The sequence below is a fragment of the Cryptomeria japonica genome, chromosome 11 (assembly GCF_030272615.1).
Source record: "Cryptomeria japonica chromosome 11, Sugi_1.0, whole genome shotgun sequence".
Classification (NCBI taxonomy): domain Eukaryota; kingdom Viridiplantae; phylum Streptophyta; class Pinopsida; order Cupressales; family Cupressaceae; genus Cryptomeria; species Cryptomeria japonica.
The window spans coordinates 533,705,297-533,727,672 of NC_081415.1; the positions used below are offsets into that span (position 1 = coordinate 533,705,297).

The window sequence follows — 22,376 nt, forward strand, 5'->3', positions numbered from 1 at the left end:
TCAAGTCTAAGAAAGGTCTAAAAATGTGTATATAAAGAAAATCGCTCTAGTCCCTTGGTGAGGGACAGGAGCGCTTTTACCTTTGTAGACAAAAACTCCATCATTTCATTGTCTTTGATCAAGTCTGGATGCTTTGTCATGTTCATTTCGTCCTCCACCATGCCTTTGATGTTTCGATTTGACCAAACAAGGCCAGGAATGGCTCAAATAAGCCTTTTCGCCCTGGACCCTTGGTGAGGGACAGGAGCGCTTCGCCTTGGTCCCTTGGAGAGGGACAGGAGCGAAATTCGCTCTGGATCCTCAGTGAAGGATAGGAGCGAAATTTGACTTTTTGAACTCTCTATCAGGATAATTTTTATGGAATATAACATTTAAGTATAAGAAAGAAGAAAACTTTAAGTTATATTCCATATATACTTTCAGGATGTTTGAGAGTGGTTTCAAACCTCTAGGAGTTATATTGCAAAATCTAGTTTTTTGAGGTTTTTCAGTTTCCAGACTTAGTCAAATATCAGGATCAGGACTTTCAGACTTAGCCAAAATTTCAGGATCAGGACTTCACTCCAGCAGGACCTGCTATCCTATTGATCTCCCCGACGGCACTCAAAAATGCAAAGGCCAACTGACAAAACCCTAAAAGACCTAGAAAAAAAACCCTAAAAAGCAAAAAAAAGCATGGGTCCCCATTTGCAATGGGGTGATGTGTGAAAATATCACAACAGTGCCGAAGGAGAACTCTACAGTTCGTCAGAATACCACCGTAGGGTAAGAAGTCGTGAAGAGTTGGTGGAACAAACAAGGCGAAGTCTAAACCTTATCGACGCTACCAGATACCTACAAAAGAACTTGTCCATTTCAGAGGACAACCGGAGGGAGACAACCAACCGGAGGGAGCCGACTGAAGGTGACGGTATGGCCGAAGGTGCCAGGGGAGCACAAGGGTACCGTACGGGAGGCAATTTGTTCGGTTCGGGGTCAACAACCTTCTCCGGAGGACCCACGAGTGGAGGGTCAGGTGCAGGAGGCGGAGGCAGAGGATCACCAAGTACAAGCACACAAGGCACCGGAGGAGCGAAACCCAACGGTGGGATGGCAAGTAAGCAGAAGCTATCAAAGTTCAATGGCGACGGGAAAGAAGATCCCGTCCACCATTGCCGCACTTGCGAAACTATATGGTCAGCGAACGGTGTTATCGACCAGGACGAATGGGTAACACAATTTCCAGCAACCTTAAGGGGAGTGGCCATCGACTGGTACTCCGATATGGATAAGGCCAAAGTCGGCACATGGCACAACCTGAAGGAGTTCGAGATAGAGTTTCGCCTCCTCAGAGACGACAATGAAATAGTAGCCGAAATCTATGGCACAAAGTAGAACAAGAACGAGACGGTCCGAGCCTATAGTCGGAGGCTCAAGGAACTGTAGGGGAAAATGGAGAGTCAACCAACGGATGGTTTGAAAAAGAGATGGTTCTTGGAGGGACTGAAACACTCCCTCTGGAAGAAGATGAAAATTGTTCCACCAACCTTGTACGAAGATGCGTATAATAGAGCGATGGATCTCGAGAGCGAGACCAAGACATCCAAGAAGAAAAAGAAGAAGGATAGCTCGTCTGAGGATGATGACTCTTCCTAGGGAAGCAGCAACAATGGCGAGTCCAACAAAAAGGTGCAAGCCCTGCAGAAGGACATGCTGAGGATGATGAAAGAGTTGAAGGTTATGAAGGGAGGTCAGAGCAAGACCGACGAAGGGGAGCTTTGGTGCACGGAATGTAAGACGGACGGCCACACAAAAGGCTCCTGCCTAAAGAAGGCCTATTGTGATATATGCCAGTTGAAAACATGAAACCAACAAGTATTGCTTACGCAAGAACAACCAACTACATCGGGCGGTACCGGTAGCTCCCAGGCGAACGACAATGCAACATCGGGAGGCTACCAAGATAACCGGTGGGGAGGACGAAACAACAATAACAATACAAGGAGCCGGATCCAATACGACTCCAAAGGCCGACCGATGATACAATGTAGAGTGTGCAGCCAGTGGGGGCACTTCACCCAAGACTGCCCGAAGGGAGAGGCCACACAATATTTGTGCAAATGGTGTGGACCGGGAGACCACGAAGACGCCACCTGCCCGAAGTTCGGCGTCAACTTGCTCAATATCGAGGAAACCAAAGAAGAGGAAGTGTTGGCCATAACCCGCACCCAAGCCAGACAAGCAACGTGCACAAACTCGGAGAAAGAGATACGAGAAAGGGCGAAGGCGAAGGGTACAGCGGGTACTTCCAGTCGACCGGAGGTGGAGGAGGCCATACTAAATCAAATTTTAAAACTGGAGGTGCCTGTGAAGGTACACGACCTCCTCTAGACGATGCCTCAATTACGAATGGCGTTGCTGAATAATCTCTCCCAACCACGCACCAATACCAACCACCGCATCAATGTTCCTGGGGGGTCTGCAATAGACCCCAGGCTGCTGGCAGTTAACACTGGAAGGAACCCGACCATTGTGGAGATGGGTATCCTTGGCACCATTCTAACCGATACCATCATCGATGGTGGACGGGAGTGAATGTTCTTCCAAAAGAAACCTGGCAAAAGCTGGGGAAGCCGATGTTGTGGCCACCTACATTCAATCTGCTAGGAGCAGATCAACATGGAATCAAACCCATCGGGGCACTGATGGGTCAGCAAGTTACCATCGGGGCGCAACCCTTCATACTAGACTTCGTGGTAATCCCACTAAAGAAAAAAGGGTATGATGCCATCTTAGGGAGAGGGTGGTTGGTGGCAGCCAAGGCCACCCACAATGGAAGAAGAACACTCTGTCTATGGAGAATGGAGGAAGGAAGTTTATCATAGACCTTGGGACGCAGTTGGTTAGTGAGGAACTGGCATCATCTTTGGAATCGGAGGGTGAAGGAGAAGGCGACCTGAGGAACAAAGGACAGGGCTGCAGGGAGCCCAATGACGAAGGGATTCTCAAACAAGGAGAGTGCTCCGAGGATGAGACGGGGTCATTGAACAAGCTCTTCCACTGGCAGATGGAAGATTACGAAATGTTCCAAAGCTACAAGCTCAAAGTAGAGGAACCGGAGCAAGTAATAGAGGTGTACCTGCTGGAATACAGAGAATATTGGAAGGGAGACGCCCGTGTGAGTGACACCACCGCACACCAGTTCCCGAAGGAAGAAACCATCCGATATCAAGAGGTAAAATTGAAGGAGACAAACCTCGGTGACGTAGATAATCCCAAGATCATTCGTGTCGGCAACAATTGGAACCCTGTGTGGAAGGCCACAGCCTTCAAAATCTTTCTTCTTCTTCTTCTTCTTCTTCTTCGTATGTATGGGAAGGAGACCGTGGTTCCTGTAGAATTTATGGTTCTAGGTCTTCGGATGGCCATTGAAAATAGACTCTCGAGCGAGGCAAACCGAGAAGGATGAAGGGCGATCCTAGAGGCACGAGACCCGAGCCGAAGACTCTCTGGACAATTAGATTAGGAAAATAAATTGAAAAAAATAAATGAATAAATATATATTTTTTGCAAGTGGTGGTGGAACCACCACGGGAGACCACTGTGCGGTGGGACACTGTACGGTGCACCACCATCGACGGAGGTCACCAGCCCTTGAGGGCGGAACTCGACGGGTATTCATCCACCGTACGACCTTCCCAGCCACCATACGGGAGACCAATCACCGTACAACATCAAGCTTCAGGTGACGCCAGTCGTCGTACGGCTCAGCCATCGTACAACAGACCACTCCATCATACAACAGATAACCTTTGTACGAGCTCAAGACATTACAGTCCGTAGGCCTGAAGGAGCACGGCGGCAGGAAAAATACCACGACACGGCAGGGATAAACGGTGGTGATGGCACGTTAAAAAAAAGACCATGTTGATAAATCATTCGATGGAGTCTAGAGTCGGGATGCTGAAAAAATTAGTGGAGAAGAAGGTTTTGGCATCTTAAAATATCACAAAAATGATGTGCGCCATGGACTTCCGTGTTTTGCAGACAAGTTTGGTTTAGGCACAGGAGGACTGTGATGCCAAGGAAAAAAAAAAAAAAAACTTCCTTGCGGAAGCAATAATGGTGAAATCCGCACTTGAGCATCGGATGGTAGAAGAAAAGGGTTTTCAGGCGAGGACGCAGCAGGTGTATGAGTTCCAGGCTCGACTGGCGTCAACAGTTGCTGCAATTCTCTACCTTGGTTTTGTTTGATGTATGAACATCATCTCTATTTTGTATTAAGTCGTCCGGAGACTTCTTTTCTTGGGGGGGATGATGTTGTCGGGAATAATCATTATGTTATGTTGTCGTAGTATGTTATGTTGTTGTCGGTAATTATGGGTTAAGGCAGACAGCTAGTCTTCTCGAAGGGCAATTGGACATGACGGTTGGTCGCACCCCTTCGGGTATTACATATTGCATACCTTTCCTTCTTAGTAGGATCATGATAGTCGTATCGGGGTGTAATGTTATAAGCACTTGATGTACACAGACGGTTGGATTAATACAGAGACTGGTTCTTAAATATATTCTCATTATGTTCTGTGCATTTACTTTCTGCATTTAAACGTTTACCCGTATGCGGCAAACAGGCTGGAATGTTGAAGTCTCAATGAGATTCTGGTCCATCAACCTTTACATTTGATTCTAGATCATGTTTGTTTTTTATGTGCACATGATCTAGCATCGAATGTAAAGGTTGATGTTCTAGAATCTCATTGAAATTTCAACATTCCAACCACGCAAATTTCACATCATATACAAAAGAAAAATTGCCTTGAAATGCTTAAAATTGTATTCTTGTACACAATATTGGTACAAAACAAATTACCAAAAATACAAAAAAATAATGACGATGTAGATGGCTTTAGCAGGAAAATACAAAAAAATAATTATTACAGAAATTATTTTATGTTTTCTATTAAAAATTAAAAAATATAAACAAACTATAATAAGTTCGTTTATATTTTTTGGTATTTTTTAGAAATGTAAAATAAATTCTATTGTATTTTTTTTAACAAAATTTAAATACAGAAAAGAACTTACGATAAACAAAAATAAACAAAATATTTTGATAAACAAAAAAATATTAAAAAAAAATCTTTCTGATAAAATTTATTAATCCATTCATATATATTTTTTGTCAAACTTTAAACATACAATTTTAATTAAATTCCTCTAAAAAATTTTTAGATAAAATTTTTAAATGTGTTAAAATTTAAAATACAAATTTTTAATAAAAGAAATTTTGATTGAATTAGGGAAAACAAAATTTTTAAAAACCTGGCTGTAAATGTAACTCGACCCGACTGTCAATGGCTTCCTCACGTCCTCACTCTCTACCTGGCTGCAATAATGTATAAACCATTCTTCTGCCATGGACCAAACCTTGGGAGCTCAATGCGTTAACGCAACCCCTCGCGCCCCATTTACAAGAATGTGTGACCTTTTTTTCACGTTTTCGCGTGTTTTTGTGTTGTTTTAGGGTTTGCGGTCAGTGGCAATTTTATTAGGATTAATGACACGATTTCTCCACGATTAACTATGCAAAAAACCATTGAAATTCAGCAAAAAGTCGTTGATCGATTTATTGCGGTTTTTTGGGGAAAAGTCGTCGGCCTTCCCGATTGCCGATTAATCGCTACTGATCAGGAGTTTTTTCAAATTAATGCTTCTATGCTATTGACCATAATTTGAACCATTCCAAATAATGGAGTCTTTACCTTCTCTGATCATGATGACTCTATCCTTAAGAGTGGCCTCAAGCAACATCACTTCAAAGCCTGGCAGATCCAATGATCTTAGGTCCTTCCATTTCCAATTTGAGCAACCATCACCCTGCACTTCATGCACATAGTCTCAGACGTTAGGACCCCAAAGTTGTTTGAGGGCCTTTTTTGATTGATTCGCCTCTATACACTTGTCCAAACGGGGATAAAAACCCCATGAGTCCTAACAAAATAATGCAATTTTGTCATCATGCACATCCCATGTTAGATGATCTATTATGACAGATCTATAGCTACTCATAGAATTCCAGACCCTTGACCCATGAAGCAAGTTTCTTGTAGTGCCAATGTTTGAAGCATCACCAGCCTCCAAATACTTATTTTTAAGAATCTTTGCCCACTTTAGATGAGGTTATTTATACATCCTCCATATCAGATTTGCTCCCAAAGACTTGTTTTGAAGAAGTTGATCCCTAAGCCCTACACCCCCAGCCACTTCGGTTTGCAAAATTTCTCACAAGCAATGAGTTCTATCTTATTATTACCAATAAAATCTTCTCATATTCTGATTTAACTTTTGATTGGCCCCAACTGTGAGGGAAAGGCATGACATCAAGTCTATAGGGACCGCCAAAATTAATACCTTTAACATTGTGATCCTACCTGCCCAAGACAGTCGCAGACCATTCCAAGAAGCCAATCAATTTGAAATTATTTCCCCAAGGAGGTCCCACAATTTATTTGTTCTAAGCCCAACTATAAGGGGCAAGCACAGGTAAGTGCAAGGAAGTTGCTCTCTCTTAAATTTCAAAGTTCTTAATATTTCTTGCATTTTTTTACTTTCATGAAGAACAAAAAACCTCTAATTTGGCCTCACTCACCTCTTGCATGGAATCAACAGTATATGGATCCAGAATTTCTTTCAATTGTGTTACCTCTTTCCTTTTGGCTGCACCAAACAGCATTGTGTCATCTACAAATTGTTGGTGGAGATGGCTAGGACATTGCTTGTTACTTGGATGTCTTCTAGGCAACCAGTGGAAGAGGCCCAACTAATGGTTCTCCCCAATGCCTCAGCCATAATTATAAAAAGAAAAGGGGAGAGAGGGTCACCCAGCCTAAGCCCTCTTGATACCTCGAAGAAACCCTCTACGGTGCCATTTATTAGAACCAAACACCTTGGACCTGCTATACAATTGAAAATCCAATCCAACCATTTCTTATAGAAGCAGAAGGCCTCGAACACCTTGAGAAGGAATCTCCACCCCATAGGATCATAAGCTTTTTTGATGTCTAGCTTGATTAACATGCTTTGTTTCTTAGTTTTTTGGATTGAGTGGATTGCTTCCTGAGCAATATTCACCATGTCCAAGATTGATCTACCTAGCACAAAGCCCGTCTGCTCATCCAAGATGATAGTTGGTAATATTCTCTTTAGTTTATTTGCCATTGTCTTAGCTAAGATCTTGTATATGGTAATGCAAAGCAATATTGGATGGAAATCATCCAAAGAGATTTCCTTATCTTTTTTTGGGATAAGAGAATAAAAGTGTTGTTTATATCCTGAAGCACCTTACTCAATCTTCTTGAATCCCCAATTGCTTCAACAACATCCTTTGTTGGAAACCCATCTGGGCCCAGAGCCTTGTTTAAGTGGAGTTGGCTCATTGCTAATTTCACCTCCTCTTCCGAGAAGTTGGCAGTTATCATTGTATTTTGCTCCTCGTTGACTAATCTGGGAATGTTATGTAAAAATTTTCACTGCACCATCAGATTAGACCCATCCCAATTGTTGAGCAGGTTACTAACGAAACTTACTGTTTCCTTCAATATGGCCTCTATTTCTTCTAAGAGCGACCCATCTGCCTGTTTGATTTTGGAAATTCTATTCATATCCTTACGACATTTGGTAATGTTATGAAAGTACTTGGTTTTTTGTTGCCCTCGCTGATCCATCTCTCCCTAGACTTCTACCTCCAAAAATTTTCTTCTTTAGCCAAAGTTTCCTCAAATTCCTTCTTCAACCTCTTTTCTCTAAAGAACTTCTCTTGGTCCATACCAAAAACGAAAACTTCCTCATTGAGATATTGCAAAGCCTCTTCTAGCCCTTTCTTTGTCTCAAAAATATTTTTAAAGTGAGACTTTTTCACTCTTTCAACTATTGTTTGACCAATTTAAGATTTGTTGCAAGATTTTGGATCCTATTGCCTAGGCTTCTCCCCACCAATGTTCTATCAAATAGAGGAAATTTGGGTCTTTCATCCATATGTTTTCAAATTTAAATGGGCATTTCACCAATCTTTGAGTTGAATTGGATAGAGATTCAATCTTAAGTAAGGGATAATGCTGCTCTCCAAAGAGAAGGAAAAGGATCTGAGGTCTCCTTTGCACAAAAACCTATCTAATTTCTCAACAATGTTGTTGAATGCTAATCTTATTTTGGCCCAAGTGTGAATGCTATTAGCCATTTGAATCTTCAACAGGTGGTTAAACTCTACAAACTCTTCAAAATCGATCTGAGATTGATATTTTCTTTGCACAACCCCTCTTATCGTGGCTATGCAATATGGCATTAAAATCCTTGCCTAGTATGTTGAACTCATTTGGGAATGCAGCCAGGATTTGTTCAATTTCCTTCCATGTTTCTTTTCTCTTAATGCATGTAATGGTACTATAAAAGTTAATTAAAAAGAACTGCAAATTAGATGTCAAGCTTCTTACCTTGCAGCCCATCCAATGCTTTCTTTCTACAACTTTCTTGACATAGACCGATTGCGGTCTCCGAAACATGGCTATCCCACCCAAAGCACCTTCTACTTCAATAATTTCGACATTCCAAAATTTCAATTTTCTCCTAAACATTTCTACTTCAATGCTCGTCAACTTTGTCTCTTGAATCATGAAGATGTCAGCCTTTGACAACTTCATTTATCACTTGACCAAACATTTTTTTGTTAGGGGTGTTTAAACCCCTAACATTACAAGATAAGAGCCTCATGGCTCCCTAGGAATGTCGCTACCTTCCCTGATCTAAACAACCTTATGATCTTGATTTGGCCCTCTACATCCCCATCAATGCTTCTTTTTATTGATTTCACTTCCCCCCTTTGCTATTGCCTTTACTACAATTGAAATTTGTCTTTTGTAGACCCTAGCTAATTCCCAATTTCTTTGCCCAGTTCTTTGGTTGTTCCTTTTTTGATACTTGGGAAGGACTGTCCAGGGAAGGGATTTCTTCCTCCTCACCAAGTTCTCTCTCTTCCAAAATCTCTCCTTCCCCTACTTGGATTTTTCTAGCTTGATTCTCTCAGCTTGGGAAAAGGGTTGGATCTGCTTATCCTAACTTTTTCCTATTGGTAACGCCAAACAGCTCACATCCTACATCTAACATCATGGCATGGTCATCAATCTTATAATTGACTATTATGTCCACTAATGCATTAGTCAAGAGATGATCCTGGGCCTCCCTTGAATCCTCAAGGAACTCCTCTGCATCTGCTAGGGCATCCAAGGCATCCATCCCTTTGGGTGAGGTTTGGGAGGAATCCAAAACTCCTATCCTCTCCACTCCTTCCTTGTCTAGGATGGTTGATTTTGCACATTTGAATTGTGAGTGCCCTCTCCCCTTGCAGTTTTCACAAAACAAAGGGGAGGTGTCAAACTCTACCCTTTGTCTCCATCTCCCTCCTTCTGTTATGATTTAGAGCTCATCCCACTTGGTGCCATTTAGATCTACTTCTACACTAATCCTAACATATATGAAAGAAGTCCCCTTTAACAAAGTTTTTGTCCAAACTACAAATGGCCCTAATTCCTATTCAAACAATTTTAGCAATTCATTCTAGTGTTCAAAAGGGAGATTGTATAATCTGACCCACAGTGGAGTCTTGCCCACTTACTATGTTAGAGAGTCAAAATTTGGTGTCCAAACATTATGGTAGAAGCCAAATTTGTCAATCATAAGAGGCTGCTCTTTAAAGATCGATCTCTTCAATTCTACGGATTTACATTCTATTAAGTAAAATTCGTTGTGAAGGGATTTAACCTTAACATCACCCCCCCCACACACACACACACTTCTCTATCCACCATTTTTGTATGTTCTTTCTTGCAGGCCTTCGACTAGCCCATTTGACGAAAAAGGTGCACTCCTTCCGATGTTTTGTGATTGAATGGAGTGACTTTGATGGGATGACCATAGCTTTAATGTATAGGGGTTTCCAATTCCTTCAATTCCCACAACCATCGCTTGCGAGATTTGTTTTCGGGATCCAAGATTTCCTTTCGCTCTCTACTCAAAATGGCCAAGAGTTTCTATATTGTCAAGTGAACTGTAAATTGTTTTGTCTTTACCAAAGGGGGATGGCATTAGCCCCAGTGATGAATGGGGGAATCTAGTTCCCTTTCTCCAAACGATCCTACCCATGACCTCTTCTCCACATCCACATGTTTGCCCTAATCCTTTGCTTTGCTCCAGCCCACTAAATTTCGATTGCGAGCCATCTCCCTCATATTGTTTATATTTAATCCTGTTTTATTTCCAGATATATTTGGAAATAAAAGTAGATCAAAAATGGCTGAATCTATATATTATTTTATCTCTATCAAAATAACTACATATGAAAATCCCAAAGATTTATTTATGTACACTTCTCATGTATAGAGTAATGTATAAAATATAAAGTAGTTTACATATTGTTGTGACGTATTCACACATCGACCCATTGCAAATGGGGACCCCTGCTTTTTTTTGCTTTCTGGGGTTTGTTTTCCTAGGTTTTCGAGTTTTGTCTGTTAGCATTTGCTTTTCGAGTGTCACCAGGGGGATCACCTGGATAGCAGGCTCTGCTTGAGCTAGGTCAAGTTGGTGAGTGATGAAGTCTGGAATGTCATCCTGATCTTCAAATGTCCTGAAATTTGGCTAAGTCTGGAATGTCATCCTGATCTTCAAATGTCCTAAAATTTGGCTAAGTCTGGAATGTCCTGATCCTGAAATTTGGCTAAGTCTAGAATGTCCTGATCCTGAAATTTGACTGTCTGGAAAACTGAAGAATCCTCCAAAAACTAGATTTTGCAATATGACTCCTGGAGGTCCGAAACCACTCTCAAACATCCTGACAGTATATATGGAATATAACTTAAAGTATAAGTGACATTTCCTTCTTATACTTAAATGTTATATTCCATAAAATGATTTTGACGGAGAGACCGAAATGTCAAATTTCACTCCTGACCCTTCCAAAGGGTCCAAAGCGAATTTCGCTACTGACCCTTCCAAAAGGTCCAGAGCGAAATCATCATAAACCTTATTTACTACCTTGTTTGACCTTGAAACCTTCTTCCTCAGGTGGAAAATGATCTAAGTTTGCTTCTTGAAGTGGTTTCAAGTTTGAAAAGTGAGCAATCTAGCCTGAAAAGTGATTTTCGCTCCTGACCCTTCCAAAGAGTCCAAAGCGAAAATCTTCTTAAAGCTCATTTCTTGCCTTATTTGACCAAATTTTGATTTGCAGGGTATCTTGGAAGGAAGGTTAGACATTCTTGTTGCCTTTGAAGGTTTGAAAGCATATGAAAGTGAAGGATTTTGGACCAAAAAGGAAATTTCGCTCCTGACCCTTCCAAAGGGTCCAGAGCGAAATTCCTAAAAGCTCTTATTTTTGCAATGAAGAAGATCAAGTTTTGATTTGTTATGATGTGGATGGAAGAGAAATAACTTGTCTTTGCCTCTTGAGGTTGTTTTGAATTGAAAAAATGAAGAATCTAGCCCAAGTCAAGATTTTCGCTCCTGACCCTTCCAAAGGGTCTAGAGCGAAAATCTTCCTAAGATGCATTTCTTTCCTTGTTTGGCCAAATCTTGATGTCCAAGGCATGATGAAAGAGAGAATTGACAAGTTGAAATCCTTGGGGATGTTTGGAAGTTATGAAAATGAAGGATTTTAGCCAAGAAAGGAAATTTCGCTCCTGACCCTTCCAAAGGGTCCAGAGCGAAAATCCTAAAAACCATCTTTTCTTCCAAAATTTGAGCAAAGCCAAGCTTGGACAAGGGTGCGAAAAGTCATTTGGATTGCCTTAGAGTGGATTTTGGTCGCCAAGAATGCAAATTTTGAAGCCAAAATGAGAATTTCGCTCCTGACCCTTCCAAAGGGTCCAGAGCGAAATTCTTAAGATTCCCCCCTTTTTCCTTGCAAATCAAGTCAAGATTTTGATTTTATGACCTAGAGAGGAGTGAGGCAAGGTGTTCTAAGTCTTGGAGGTAATTTGAAGTTGAAAGGATGGAGAAATAGCCTTAAAACAAGATTTTCGCTCCTGACCCTTCCAAAGGGTCCAGAGCGAAAATCCCAAAATCTACCTATTCCTTTCAAATTTATGCTAAGCTATGCCTAGACCAAGGTTAAAGATGCCCTTGTGATTGCCCTTGAGTTGATGGTTGTCTCCAGAAATGATGATTTTAGGTCAAAGGAGGAAAATTGCTCCTAACCCTTCCAAAGGGTCCAGGGCGAAAATCCTTCAATCACCTATTTTGCCTTGCAAAATCAAGTTAATCTTGGGTTGGATGAAAGAAGAGAAGTATTTCCTTGCCTTGTGAGGAGAATTGAAGTTGAAATGATGAAGAAGTGAACTACAAGCAAGAAATTCGCTCCTGACCCTTCCAAAGGGTCCAGAGCGAAAAACACTAAAACCATCCTTTTCTCCAAATTTTGTGCTAAGTCAGGCCTATATTGGGGTGAGAGAAGCTATTTAGAATGCCTCGGAAAGATGTTTCACCTTCAAAAATGTGAATTTTGAGCTAAAATTGGAATTTCGCTCCTGACCCTTCCAAAGGGTCCAGAGCGAAATTCTTCAAATCAACTATTTTTCCCTGGTGTGAGGCCAAGACTTTGATTCTTAGGGCGTGGTTGAGGATGGAAGGATGTTATTTAGCCTTACAAGATGAATTAAAGTGAAGGAGATGAGGAATTAAGACCTAAAACTTGAATTTCGCTCCTGAACCTTCCAAAGGGTCCAGAGCGAAATCCTTAAAACCTCCATTTTTGCCCCAAATTTACATCAAGCTTGGTGTTGGTTGAAAATGAGGACATCCTTGGGCATGTATCTAAGCAAGTATGATCACAAGGTGAGAAGAATTTGAGCCAGGAATGCAAAATTCGCTCCTGACCCTTCCAAAGGGTCCAGAGCGAAATTCTCATGGAGCCTGTCCTTGGAAAGAATTTTAAGCAAACTTCATTTTGATATCTTTTTCTTGATGATTTAAGGTATAAAATGCTATGTTGAAATGAATTTATTATGTGTCCTTAATCATCTCTTGATTTGTTTTGCAGATGAAAGAAGAGCAGGCATCATCAAGGACGACCTCCACAAGACCAGACCAAGACAGGGACGACCTCTTCCAGACCAGCATTTGAAGGAAAGGTACACCATCCATCCTGCACATCAAAGACAAAGGAGGTTAAAGCAAGGGCCCGTTGAAGAAGCCAATAGTTTCAGAAGAGTTAATCAAAGCTAGCTTCTCAACATCACCAAATTGAGCATCAACCAAGTGTAGACAAGGTGGCATCTCAGTCATCACTCCTCCAATCGGGTTGGTCCACTTCAGCATGTCTAGATTCAGTGTACCTGACTCATCAAAAGATGGCACTAACTTCGATGTACCTACCCTGGCTATCCATTGGTCAAATATTCCAGAGAAGACATGTGTCCAAATAATGCAATTATTTCATTGGTCAAAATTAAGTTTGTTGTAACAAACCCTAATTAGGGTTTTCATTGTAAAATCTCGGCCATTGATCTCAAATTGATCTAAGCCATTGAATTGTATTATGGGCACTATATAAGCCCTAGTTCTTCGTTTGTAAAGGCTGATAGTTAGTCAGTAGTTAGAAGGTGAATAGTCAGCTGATAGAATAGCAATTAAAGTAGAATAGAAAGAGAAGGCAAAGACTGTTGCCAAGATGTTGTTGTAAAAGACTTGTAAAACTTCATTGAAGAAATGGTGAAATTTATGGGTCGATTCAACAATTTGCATGGTCTCTATACTTCTCATATTTGATTTCATGTTATTAGATGAGTGGAAGAAATGTGTTTGATTGATGGTGAAATTCGTATATCCATACTACTAGCAGTTTGTTGATTGCAGACTTGCCTTGTGTAGTCAACTGGAATCATTCAGCTTAAGCCTAACTTCAATTGTCGCTTCTTCACTGATATGCATCAACCTGATGGTGTCTATGCCTGTAGCGATGATCTGAACATCATAAAGCTTTCCTTCGAAGATCGCACTAACCTTGTGGAGATGGTCTTGGGATGTCAAAACAAGACTTTGTTAGAATTTCATCAAAGATCATTCATTGCTCTTACATTCTTAGTGTCAGAATTAGATCCTTTCCTCGCCCTCATCCTTTTTTCCTTTTTTCAAAAAAATCTAGGCTAGTGAAATCCTGTGTTCCAGCAATATTCAAAGCAAATCAGACGTTTAGTCATCAAGTGTAAGTCCCCTTGTGATTCCAGCAAAATCACATCATACCACAAAGAGCTTATCCACACGTAGCGAACCTACATAAAAGAACCTTGAAGTTTCACCGATTGATCCTTCTTTGTGATATCTTCAGCATTCGGTAACTTTACTCAAGAGAGGATAAGGTACCTTTAGGTATTTTATTCTATGTTTGGTCGTGTACAAAATACACATCAACACATATACACAATCTTCTCTGTATTCTTGTGTGATGTTTTGTTCATTCATTGATAATTCAGCTCTGCAACTATTATTATTATTTTCCTTCACTTATGACACATCTAAGTTCCAACATTAGAAACTGTTGTCCAACCTGGATGAATATGTCTATGAAACTTTCGTTTGTCTCTTTGTCTAGGGTTAAATTGATTTATGAGATGTCACTCGCAAGTAGTGATTTTAAGGAAAAGAAAATTATAATTTACCTCCCTGTGCTAACCAAATGGATATTTTTTCCTCCAGAATATCTCTGCTAATTTGAAATTGACTGTGATCTTTTTTCCTCCACATTGGAGCAACCCATAGCCAACAACTGTCAACTTTATGTGATCCTGAGCTCGACCATGCTGATATGGAAACGAGAGTTTGAGTTTTGATTGAAATATTTAAGACTGTTGTATGTTGAAACTATTTAGTCATATGCTTAGTTTATGAGATAGAACCTCTCCTTCTATCTCCCAATGGTGCTGTCCTCAAATATGCAGTGTCGATTTTGTAGGATTCTATCATGCCCCACATTCAAAACTAAAAGAAATAATTGAGGACTAGTAGCCTAATCTATTTTTCAAAAGCTAGGGGATAAAATAAGGGAAATAATTTAATAATAACATTTTAAGTTGGACCCAATCACTTTACTTTCAAAGTAGCAACTTAAATATTATTATAGGGCCCATGTAAGATTTTTATTTTAAAAGTGTTTTTTGACACGATGTAATATTTTTATTTTTAAAATGTTTTTGAACTCTTGGAGGGAAAGCAAATTTGATATGTAATTTAAAAGTGCTTTTAACACTTGTAGGGAAAAGTAAATTCAAATGCAGGGCCCAAAAGGCAACTATAAAAGTAAGTTATTTGCTCAAAGAAAATTACCAGATTTTATCATTTTGTTATTCCTTCCATTTGGAGATTGAAGCTTTCAAGAACGAAAAAATGCATTGGTGTGGAAGATCTGGAGGATGAAACCCTCTTAGTTTCCATATTTGGATTTGAGGATGAAAAACCTTATCTATGAGAGGAGATTTTATGTGGGAATCACATGTGTGATGATTTGTTGAAGATTTGATCATCAAGGATGGGATTGGTAAGGTATTCGCAAGAAGATCTACAAATATCATCATAATATTCATATTTTCCATAATTTGGAGGATACCTATTGCTGCACCCAACTTGAGGCTGTTATCATCATCATTTGGATCACTGAAATTGCATCTTAGTTGTTTTACAACCTTTTACTGCTGCACCTCATTTGGATCTGCCAAAAAATTAGAATTTCCAGTTGTCACACCATCATATAATTGCATATGTGGAAGGATTTTCAGATATGTCTGTTAAATTATGAGGGTTTGCAGACATTTATTGAAGGTTTCCAGCCATCCATTGTTGTTCCAACTTCTGTACCAACTCATTGTTCAGTTTTGCCTCATTTGGAGCTGCCATGATTAATATTTCCAACCGCCATACAATCAAAGGTTATTGATTGTACTTTGTAAAGATTTCCAAAACCTAGATCTACTGATCGGACTTATTGCTGCTAATATTTGAAGGTTTTCAGATTTTTGTAAGGGTTTCATCATCGTCCCAAAGCCGCTATACCAGCTATAACCTACCCTCATTTGGGATTGCTATGATTAATGTTTCCAACCACCGTACAATTAAATTTTGTTGTTTGTAAAGATTTTTAAGACCTGGATCTACTGAACAGACTTATTGTTGCTAATATTTTAAGGTTTTCAGATTTTTGTAAGGGTTTCATGATTCATCATCATCCCTGGGCCACTGCACCACCTACAACCTAGCCACCATCTTCCTACAGCAGCACCATACTTTGTGAGTGTATTTATTGTGAAACTCCCTGAAATTAAATAAAAAATTTGGGGCACCAACTTGCAGATCTAATTTGGATAATTTTATGAGGATTTTTTGGTTGCTATAATTTGTGGGTTTGCTTAAAAAAATCAATATATTTAGGCACCATAATTACTGAGTTGTAAATTGCTGCTATTGTGTGATTAAATGTTGATCTATTGGCTGCAATATCAGCATTAATAGACCAGATCTGCTATTTATGTTTAATGAGGAGGTGTATTAAGGGTTTCATTATTCATATTAATATCAGCCCATAAACAATTGGAAACTGTTGTTAGAATTAGTTAATTTGTCATTTGAGAATTTTCAAAAATCATATCAGCATTGTTAGTTGTTGGAGCCACTGTTCATAGTTGAATATTTTAATTGAACGTAATGTCCCCTTTATTTGGACCTTAGAATTTAATTAAATAATTAAAATTAATTAATTTGTCATTTGAGAATTTTCAAAAATCATATCAGCATTGTTAGTTGTTGGAGCCACTGTTCATAGTTGAATATTTTAATTGAACGTAATGTCCCCTTTATTTGGACCTTAGAATTTAATTAAATAATTAAAATTAAGTTGTCAAAAAAATTAATGACGACTTATTTTAATTATTTAATAAGGTTATTAAAGTGACTTGGGTTATGTCAACAAAGAATTATAAAAGGTCACTTTATTATTCCCCACTTGCAAAAGTTGGGAAATTGAAAGGTCTTCTGGAAGCTTCATCGGAGAGTTATAGAAAGACAGTTTGGGTTTTATTTAGAGCATGCTTGGTTTATTATTTCCTTTGGAAGAGCTCTGAGAGCTTCTGGCTTTTCAGCAAGCCCTAGGACAAAAACCCAATTCCATCTCGAAGTGGATTCATTCAAAATTCACCATTGCAGCTCATTGTCCAGCGTTGGAGGTTTTATCTGGAAATCTTATGGATGTTTTTGATGGATAAGTTTTATCAAATTTGTTAAGTCTCTTCCAAAGATAAATTTTCAGTGATTTGATTCATTGGTTTGGCAGGAGATAGGAATTGTGTTAAATATTGTTTGATAAACTATTATTTGAGTTGGTGTGGACTTGATATTATTTGGATTGTATTCACTAATCAAATTGTGGGTTTCATTAAGGATTATTCTTATGTTGTATTGGACGCCAAGTTGTGACATTTGAATAGAGAAGCTTTTAAAGGATTCTGGTTGCCAAGATTATTGGCAGACTATAGTGATTAAAGAAATAATTTATGTTGGGCGAGTAAGTCATATCTTCTCTAAAGGGCAATTGCATTATTGGAAGGAGTCAAAATATTTACAAAGTATTTATGACAAAATGAATGCCAAACTATACATTTTGCTGGTCCAATGAATTGGGTGAAGGAAAGCTATCTCAGTTGGGTGCAATTTGGGAAGGAAGTTGCTGGATGTGAGGGTGCCCTTGAAAATACATTTCAAATCTTGGCTGACTATGGTACCTTGCAAGGTGGACCTTCTGGTTTAGGCGTTTGGAAATAGTGAGCCGATTTCTTCATTTCCAGTGCGTCGGGTGTTGCAAGAGAAGCATCAAGGATGGCATGGGTATCTCCAGCAGTTTGAGCATCTTCATTTGGACACTTCTCTAACTTCATTATTACTGGGTGTGGACCCCTTTATGATGGCGATTTTGGAAAGAGTTGGATGTGAGAAGATTTCTGAGTATCTTCAAACGAATATGTCAAATGACAATATTAAGAAGATCGAATTCTAGTTTACTCTTTTGGCAAAGCATGGCATTTCTTCCTTATTGAACATGGTCTATCTATCAGTAGATAGAAACTGCAGTTTTGTGCATCAATATTGAAAACCACTAGAACCCTTGGTTGGACATGGCAATACTGAAATAAATGGAACTGGTTTGAACTTTGAACCATAGTTGAAAAACTCAGACTCGGCAAGCCCAAAAAATGTGAGACAGCAAAAATTTGGAAAATCCACAAATCCTCAGCAACTTACAAAATTGATTAAATATCATTCGAAACACATATTTTTATTTTTTTTGCAAAATCCAATGACAAGATGTATCCAATGAGTCCATAAATGACTACTAAAGTGTTTTTTATTAGATTTGATTGATCTGAATGCAAATTGAGTACAAAATCACATCCTCATGTGGAATCCTAATATAATAGTTAGCTGACAACTATTATGAATTTATGATTATTGCCATTGAACATCATCATGGTTTAGCATCTTCATCTTTCCTAGTCTAGTTAAAACTTTGGGAGAGGTTCTCAATTTCTAATAATCACATTTGAATCTTGGATATTGATAGTATGATATTTCATCATTGATCAATGATATTATGATACATATAAAATTAGTTGTCTAAGTTCTCAATTTTGGTATCCACTCCTAGACCCCCTCAAAGTAATCAAATTTCTTATATGACGAGATCCCAATAACTAGTGGGGGTTTGGGAGTGGAGACTGCAATGGGTTTGAGGGGTAGCAATGGCAAGCTGCACAAGGTGTTAGATGTGAGAAAAACCCAATGATAGAAGGTGTGTGGGGAAACAAACTTACATTTCCCCATGGACCAGAAGTGGGGGTTTGGGAGCTATGCCCCCCCCGCCAAAAAAAAGGGATAAATTTTTAAACTTCTGGGCCTTTTTTTATGCAGCTGAGGTTTTGCCACAGAATTGTCAATTTTTTGGGAAAAACTTGACAAGTTTTCCCAAAAATTCGGCAAGTTTTAAGTGGAAAAACTCGCGAAGCAAAACAACTTGCAAGTTGTTTTTAAAAACTCGCCAAGTACTCCACGAGTAGTTCAACTATGCACAGTTGAACAGTATTCTATCCTGTACATGGCAGTGATAAAGGAAATATTTGAAGATTAAAGTCCCTCATGGTTGCTGCCATGTGTTTCTCAAGAATTTGTCTTCTATTGTTGCTGTCAAGAACAATGGGATCAATGAATGAGACTGAACACCTGAAGATGAGGTTGTAGCTGTTATTTTCTGTTATAAACATCTTGTTCACTGAGATATACATGTAACCTGCTTGGCATCATTCATATTTGCTGATCAATGAACTTCTGGACTGTTATTTGTATCTCAGTTTCATGCAAACAAAGCTGCTGTTATAGTAAGGTCAGAGTTTTAATTCCAATCTGTGCTAATTTGATTTTATCTGAAATATGTTTCTTAATGAAAATACTGTTGTCTGATTACATATATGATTGAGTACAAACATCTCAGTTTTCAAGCTAAACATTTCAAATATACCATCATCATCTTGTTTATCGAACATCTCTCAAGGAGAAGTCCTGCCAACTGTTTGACATATTGCCTGAATAGCAGAACATTGGAAAGTTAGGTGTAAACAGGGCAGCATACTACATTAATAAGGGTTTTGCAAGGTTGTTGATGTTAAATAGTAAAATACATTGCTGATCAACATTTATTTCAGAGGAGTTTGGCATCTACTTTAGTATTTTTTTAATCATTTCAACTTGCACACAATAGAAAAATTGCCTATTTCCTAAGGTTTTTTGATTGGGGACATTACAGATTCTACATATTATTACACCTAATCTTAGAGGATGGATTCATACTTATCAAATATGCCATGGCCATATTTGTGACCTCATGATGGCCATTTCTTTAGACTTCTTGGTTTCTGCTAAAATATTGTCTCCTATGTTCTTGCTACTTTTTGTGCGAAGACATTATTTTTATGTCTGATTTTTAGATTTCTTTGTTCTACTTATAACAACTGACAGTAACATAGATTGCTTTCCATTGCTTCAAAATTTATCAATTTCTGACAAAGAAAGAGGGGTACCAACTCTTGGTTTGCTCCTCTTTCCCTCCTTATCCATTTTTAAAAATTTTCTAAGGGTGATAACAATTAATATCACTCAAATATTTTATTTTTCAGATTTGGAGAAGTGCTCACATATGATACATATGGAAACGTTTTAAGAATTTGCTGGTTCTCAGATGAATGTCTTCTGTCTAGATTTTATGTACAATGGTCACTATCTTGAATGGAAAGGATGACTGCTATGTTGTTATCCATACCAGATGAAAAGGATGAGTAGGTACTCTAATGTTATATTAGCAGTGGACAGAAGCTAAAATTGTTCAAAAACAGAGAAAAAAAGTTGATTTTTCAAATTGAGCAGCTGTCTGTGTTGTTCTTAGTACTTACAAGAGGACATAGCATTTGAGCAGCAGTAAAATTTAAAAAGTGACAATCAATGTACGGAACCATATGCAATCACAACTGAAACAAGGTTTTATTGACAATTATATGAGATCCGCATTTCCCCACATTCTTCTAGTATATAGTATAATATTATAATGTAAAGGGCATTGATATTTGATGGAAACAATTTAAATCTTACTGCAAGGGTTGCTTAAGTTTTGGGCAAAGGAGAAACTAAATAAGATTTATTTCCACTATAAATTATTGTAGGGGAAGAAGAGAAGGTAATTACAAATAAAGGGCTTATCAGATCATTTGATGTTTACATATATATAATCAGAGTACTTGAAAAAGAAACTACAGTACTGAATGAAAAGTAAGGCCCGATTGTCTTACATTGAAGCTCCGCCCTTAAGAAGAAACTCAGCACATTCATATTGCCCATAAGCAGAAGCATAATGCAGAGGAGTATTGATATTTTTCTCAGTAGCATGCACGGAGGCACCAAACTTGAGCAACATTTCCACACATTCTGCCTGTAAACAAAATGGCATTCATGATTTAGTACACAAGCATGAATTCAATACTGAAACATCCATTGAACTTCAAAATAGATTTGGGCTACAAATTTTAGGGAAAACTAAGAGTCTACTGATTCATTTGCACATTAATTTGGTGTTATAAGGTTTATAGCTCAAAAACTGTAGCATTGACCCAGTTGGAAGATAATGTACTAAACAATACTCACAAGTTAGATGAAAAGCCAGAAATTGCCAACTGTTGTGCATTTATTTGATCTGTGTAACAAGATACTGTGAACAATACAGAATATAGGAAATTGTACAGTTGAACTGTAGCAGTGCGTACAAATAATATGAAGTAGGTTGAAGTAGGTTGCAATTTGGTGGAGTCTAAATCCATAATTAGACACCAAGGATATGACCAAACTACTCAGCAGTAACCCTGTTAGTGCTTCGAAAATGGGTAGTAGCCAAAATAGACTTAAAAAAGGGTGGACTAGACACATTGAAGCTTGGCTTAGATACTGGATTATTGAAAATGGTAATCTAAGATTCTAATAAAAGATGATAATATAAAAACGACAATCTAATTGATGATGTTAATTTAAGTCAAATCTTGCATCCCGGTGAATTTCAAAGAAAAGGTATGGAATGACAATGACATTACTAACAAGAGGAAGTTAAAATATTACAAAGGCTTTATTAATCCTTGCTTGATTAATCTAACTATTTTATCTATCATTTTGAGCTTGAAAACAAAAATGAATATTTGCTAAAATAAGGACTATTGATCGTGAACTACATATTTAAACTAGTTGTTGGAGTAACCCAACAATTTAAATTACCTCTGGGGGAGCAAATTTGTAAGATTTGTGATACTAACAAAGTTAAGATAATCACAATTTCTCTTCAATTTTCCCTACCCTTACTAATGTGAGAAGCAAATTCACCCAAATTGACAACTCAACTAATATTCAAGAATTATAACAATTTGGGTTCTTTCATTCCCACCATGTTAAAATACAGAAGTCATATTATAAAGATTTTCTAATCTCATTTATATTTCATCCGTATATATATGAATGGATACTATCTTATATTTTTTCTTTTGTTGTAGGGTGTTCTAAAAGCATGTGACGATGCAGAGGAACAAGGACAAAGATAAAAATTAGAATATCATGAACAATCACAAGGATGGCACTTTTGGTTATAAAGAGTCATGGAACATGGATGATTGAAGGCATGGAAACAAAAATGAGCAACTCCAATTATATATTGTACAACAAAGTAAAAATAAAAAAGACATTAAATTGGATAATAGAACAGTATATTTTAAAAGGACCTACACTAA

At 38.4% G+C, this 22,376-nt stretch overlaps 1 protein-coding gene across 4 annotated transcripts in view; it reads right to left on the reverse strand.

Annotated features, from left to right (window-relative positions):
* The window catches only part of LOC131066473 (ankyrin repeat domain-containing protein 2A), a 104,920-nt gene that overhangs the window by 26,708 nt on the left and 55,836 nt on the right, over positions 1-22,376 (reverse strand). For all 4 annotated transcript variants that reach the window (XM_058001236.2, XM_058001238.2, XM_058001235.2 and 1 more), the window contains one exon: positions 20,901-21,040. In XM_058001236.2, the coding sequence (XP_057857219.1) occupies positions 20,901-21,040 (140 nt within the window). The remainder of the gene's footprint in view (positions 1-20,900; positions 21,041-22,376) is intronic.